General features: G+C 39.4%; 1 protein-coding gene across 2 annotated transcripts in view; it reads left to right on the top strand.

Moving 5' to 3' along the window:
* NSMCE2 (NSE2 (MMS21) homolog, SMC5-SMC6 complex SUMO ligase) overlaps window positions 1-6,000 on the top strand; it is a 127,705-nt gene that overhangs the window by 21,386 nt on the left and 100,319 nt on the right. For both annotated transcript variants that reach the window (XM_026843121.1, XM_026843120.1), the window contains one exon: window positions 5,314-5,420. In XM_026843121.1, coding sequence (XP_026698922.1) covers window positions 5,314-5,420 — 107 coding nt within the window. The remainder of the gene's footprint in view (window positions 1-5,313; window positions 5,421-6,000) is intronic.

A 6,000-nucleotide genomic window follows, 5' to 3' on the forward strand; every position in this document is an offset into this window, starting at 1 on the left:
TGTTTAAAGCCAGACTGAAAAGCACTGCACTTTCCAAAATAAAACCTTAGAAGACTACTCAGGTACAGCAAAATGCTTGACCTAAATCCAAGTATTGTAGTTTGATTTGCAATTTCTTAACAGAAGACAAACAGAAAATATGATGAAACTTTAGAAATTATTCACAAGTGATAGTTCTAGTGCAACTGTGGGCATAGTCAACTACATGTTCTTCTGTGCTGGTCTTTCCTTTATAAGCTCTAGGTAGTCCTGTCTCCCACACTCCTCTCACTCTTTTTCCTTCTACTCAGATTTTTTCTTTGATAGAATATAGGAAACAAAAATTGAACTTCTTTCATGGCTTGAGAGAACTTGAACTTGACATGACTTTCAACCATCTACCAGAAGAATGGTTTAGAGACAAGTTTTCTCCAGTCTTTTGCTGTTCCTTTGATTGGCTTCTAATTTATTCTGGTTTAGAATTTTCTGTACTAGCATTCTGCTCTTTTTGCAGCCTAATAGATAAAGTATGTTACAGGTCGGGGAGAGTGAAGAGTTTTCTTAGGAGTTGTCCATGTATCTGCAGGAGAAAATGTGAAGATGCATCCTCAGCACCGCAGAAGCAGTCAGTCTCTTGTTTAAGTCTGGAGTACCATGGTAGGGTTCAAGTATCTCTAGACAGAGGAGGGCAATAAGACAATGATCTACATAGGGGTCTGTGTCCTCTCACTATCATCTAGACAGTAGAGGGACACCTTGCTACTGTTTACTCCAAGTGTTTTGTGAATCTGTTTGTAAAGACTGTGGGTTCATTGGTAGTTTTTTTCAAGATGTATTGTCCAACTTGAATTACTAACAGTTTTGAATATATCAAAATTGGGTTGGCAGGGAGGTGTCTAAGCACTTTCAGTTTTGAAAATGAAGTACTTACTAAAAGCAACAACAAAAATGCTTAGCTGTATCCTGAATTAAGAATGTACATTCTCCTCCAGAAGATGGAACAAAATCAAGGAGTTGGGGAGCTTGTGTTCCTTTGCTGTCAGCAGTAACTTGAAACCTGCTGGCAAAGTGTGTATTTTATCTGCTGCTGGTGCATACAAAGACAACTGCCTACTACTGCTGTTGCTATTGGCTCAAGTGACAACTACTTGTGTTACGTGTGTTTTAAAAATCTGAAATCTACTGTCAAAATTTGTGGTCAATGGTATACCATTCCTCTTCTGCTTTGAATAATGGGAGAGCCTGATTGAAAAAAACATAATGTAGCCTTGAAATTCAAAGCAACCTACTATGTAGTGCAAGAGGTAGACCTGACAATGTTCTGTTTTCTTGAAATGGAAAGTTTGAATTTTGTTAGCCAATACTATAAAAATACAAGAGTATATATATATACATTTCTTTTAATCCATGTTGTTTGTGCTTAAGTGTTCATTTTAAGTACTGTAGGCTTAGAGCCTTCCTGTAATTTCATGGTATTCCAAACTTTTTGTGTTTGAGATAGTCCACGGTGGAAGTGAATGCTTATTTGAATTGCTGTGTACTGGCTGCAGGACAGCTCTAATACCCTAAATAAGCAAATACTGATGTTGTAACTTTTGCACAGAAAAAGAGGTAGTTGTAAAAAATCTTTAGAAATTTTGCTAACTCGTGGATGTATACAGGGAACTAAAGTAAATATGAACTCAGATGTTAGAAGGAAATGCAAGTTTTGGATAAATGGGTGGCATTTTAGATGAGTGTTAATATAGGAAGTTTTAAACCAATGCTGACTTGACTCTATCCTGTTATTGCAACTTCTGTTTTAACACTGTGGGGTTCATGATACGTAATCCAGCCCTGATCAATTAGAGTTTGAATCAGCAGTAAGGCACCTGAACATGATCAATTTGGCCTCTTGCTGAGACTTTTGCTAGTCTTTTTATGTAATTTTGTTATTAAATAGTCAGGGAGACTTTTCAGAATAATATCCCTGTTTATATTATAAAAAGAGATCATAAAGTTACGCAAGCTGGGATTCATAATCATGAAATGCATATATTCAGCCAGCTAACTTTAACATGATGCATATGAGCCTTTGAAAATGAAAATTATGGCCTTGAACTGGACTTTCTGTGAGTAAAAGATGTAATATTGCAAAATGTATAATCTCTGGGTGGTGAGGGTAAGGACTTGTGGAGAAATGCTTACTAAACTCAACATATTTAGCCTAGATAACAAGGAGACTTAAGTACAGTATGCAACTTTCATGGTATTTTGTGGCAGTAGCTAAAAGCATATGCAAAGAGTTTGGAATGCATTCCTTAGATATGAATTAGAAACAAGATTAGGATAAATTTTGATTAGATAATAGAAGGGCACTGATCCAGCACTTGTAAAGCATTTGATTTTGGTGTTGCGATAGGTTGCTGACCTGCAGAGTGCAAGGTTTGAGTACTTTGGAGAGTTAGCTGGCTTTGTAGCTGGAGCCTGGCTGGAGGGTGTTCAGCAGATAATGTGGTTACAGTCTGCTGGAAGAGAGGCAGTGCCTTGAATTTCTTTACCATGAATCTCCACTGCCTTCCTCACAACTGAAATAAAAGTAGCAGTGGGGCTTGCAGAGTGGATGATGGACAGTGCCTTTTGAATCTTTTGAAAGCCTGATATAGTTTTGATTCTTCTTGATATTATAGGGCTGTTAAACGAATAGGTTGGTGGGCTTTGGGAAAGTGAGTTGTGGGTTGGTGTGAAGAGAGAGAAGTCTTTTTTTTTTTTCTAATTTCTTGTTCCCTAGTAAGATCAGGTCAGCTGATGTGCTTTGATTAGTCTATGGTGGAGTCTTGTAAGGAAACATTGAAGGTGCCGGGATCCCTGCCTTGGAGAGTTGTAAAACTTTACATCCCCATACAGTCAGCCACAGCTTCGCATCATGTCCTCCCAAGCTCTGCTCTGCATCTGCTCCTTACCAGGGAGGGGCAGAAGTGCTCTTAGCTCATCAGGGAAAGGGAGAGTGTGGTGGGAGCAGAGGAGCCATGCACAGCGGGTTATTGCAGTGTGTTAATGTGGGACAACAAGAGTTTTTTAAAGGCAATTAGAATAGCCTGTAATGTAAGTCTTCTTTTAAATCTTGTTTAGGAGATGGGGAAATGAGTGGCTGGGAACAACATGGGAGATTTCGTTTTAGCTCTCAGCATCCTGGACTATGGATTGAACTGCAAATAGAAAATGGACTCTAGTATCTGTCAAAAGGCAGAAATAGGGGATGGACAACTGATCTGTATACAGTCCTTCAGATCTATCTTTATGTCCATAGTGCCTTCAAGGGTAAGTTATGATCGTGCATTAGTGCCGCTTTCAGCAGTTTCCCAGCATATATAACATACTTCATATGCATGAAAGATCAGCAACAGGGAAACTGCAGTGAACATTACTGAGACTCAAAACAGGCTGGTGGATGGGTGGAATAGTCAGTACGTGAAGAATGTAGGGCAGGATGTAGTTAACAGATAATGTCCCTCTTGCCTGAGCTGTGTTCTACCTCTCTGAGCTTTATTCTAAGACATCTTTCAAGTTGCAACATTATTATTCTTTACCTAAAGCTTTTTTTAACTTTTAGGCAAGATGGTGTTAATACAGCTCTCTTGGTGTTTAACAAGGCACTTCTCTTCCACTAAAAGAAAGATTTGGGCCACTGTAGTTTCTTTGTGTTGTGGATATGATTCATTTTGGCCATGGGAGGAGAATGACAGTTACTTGCTACACAAACCTTTCCTGTGATTCATGGAGTGCCATTTGTGTCAGCCTTGAAGGAGGCACTTCATATGCTTCCTAGCAGGAAGGAAAAAGAGCATGATCATAGTTACCAGATAGGATATGGAAATTGGGTGGGAGGGAAGGGAAAGGGGAGAGGGAAATGCTGATTACTCAGAAGAAAGTTGCAGGAATGCCAAGATTCTGTCTGCAATATCCATTCATCTACTTAATGAAAAATGGATACATACCAAGCCTATATATAATTAAGAGAAACATCATGACTGGAATTGCCATGTTCACAAAATAATATGACTTATGTAACTTTTTTGTGTAAATATATCTTAGTGCTTTTCCTTCTGTCTCCTGGATCCATCACTGTTTCATATGGTATGAAGTGCCTATCCCTGAGTGATGTGTTTCAGCAACAGTTTCAGGTTTTGCTCTCAAGCTATGATGGCCGTATACAGTGCTTTATGTTAGCTTTCTGCAGACAGATTTTTGTGCTCTAACATACTAGTGTAGTTAGAAACTTAGGAAGTTTTTCTACTTTGCTTCACAAAAAAGTAATTAAAAAACCTATAGTACAATTTTCTTCTTAAAAATAATAGCACAGAAATCAAATGGCTACTGAAACTGCTTGTAAAGAAGAATACTCCATTAAATGACAAGTCCTAATGCTGCACGGCAGACTTTGGGGCTGTCTTCACAGCTTCCAGCTGCTTCCAGCTGTTTTCTCTATACTAGCAAACTGCAGGGTAGGAATAAATGAGATAGAAGTGGAAACTTATGTTTCCTAATTTCTTAATTTCCTAAATGGGTCAGGGGCTTGTGGCGGGCTGTCCTTGCGCAGTTGGCAGTATTTGGTGTGGTACGTGCACCTGTGTCAGGAGATACAGCTGTGGCTGTGCAGCCCTGTAGCATCTCCAAAGAGTCCGTATCTAGCTAAGCAGATGCACAGCAACATTAGAATGGGAAAGCAGAGGTGTAGTTAGAGATGAAAGGAGTGAAATTAGGAGGAATACAGAGGAGAATAAAAGTGGATGTGAATTACTAAGCGCATGTCCTGTATTCATTTATTTTCACTGGCAATTAAAATTTTACTGCTTGATTCACCAATGCTATTCAGTCTTCCATTATTTTCCGTGTTATAAAATGCTGGCTGTTTTGATTTTGCAGTAGCTATGTTTATTGGGGATAAGGGGCCTAATTATAGCTGTGAACTATACTGTACTGAGAGGGCATTTAAGTTTCTCCTGACTATTTCTGAGGCAATGTGATGAGTCATGAAATATAACTTTTGCAGAAAATATCCTGATTGCCTAATGACTAGGTGTTGGTAGATGAAATTGCACACACTCTCTCTTGTTCACATGAAACCAGGGAAGTATCTTCTGAATAAGCTGTTCAAGTTACCCAAGAAATGTCAAGGTTTACAGTTGCAAAATAGGAAAAAAGTATGTTTGAGGAGCTTGAAAACACCTGCTGTACCTTACAGGTGCTTTAGAAATTCACATTATTAATACTTGTCCTCATATCTGTAAAGAAAAAATGCTGCCTGAAAATAATACAACTGATCATCCATGTATAAAATATTTTGTTTTGCAGATGATGTAGAGGATGTTAAGAGTATTGAAGATGTCATGTTAGAATATGCTGCCATGGACAGAGAACTTAATCATTATATGAGAGCAGTTGAAGAAACGGTGAATCAGGTAAACTGCTACTTCTATTAAAGTTATGAAAACATATCCTTATTTAAATATTATCTTTTAATAGAAACAAATGTTACATTAAAACAGTGCGTAGTAGATAGATCTTTCACAGGTATAAAATACTGAAATTGCCAGTACAACTATTAATTTTTCTTCCTAACTCACATGTGGTGTGATAGAGTTCCTCACCAAAACCAATCCCCACCAAACTCTTGCATGGGTTGGAATATGGGATGAATGGTGCTTTGGGAATGACCGAGGATGGTGCAGTTGACACCACAGTCTCAGGTGATACTTGCTTCAGGTATTGCAGAAGACGGAAACTGCGCAGTGAATGAGGCAGCTCATTTCGGGCAGAAACAAGCGGCGGTGGTGTGGGGAACTGATGAAGCCTGGTTTCCAGTGCTTCCTGCCACATGAATTTGATGGTGCTTAATAAGGGGTGAGCTTGTTAGCTGTTCGCTCAGTTAACCAGGGTCTCGTTCGCTCCCTGACCCCCCACTTCGGCAAGAGCTGTCGCCTTTCGGGAGGTCCGGGGGGTTGCGCAGCAGGTGCGGCGGTAGCGGGGCTGCCCGCCCGC

Source organism: Athene cunicularia (assembly GCF_003259725.1).
Source record: "Athene cunicularia isolate RWA chromosome 2 unlocalized genomic scaffold, athCun1 chr2_part1, whole genome shotgun sequence".
NCBI classification, from domain to species: Eukaryota; Metazoa; Chordata; class Aves; order Strigiformes; family Strigidae; genus Athene; species Athene cunicularia.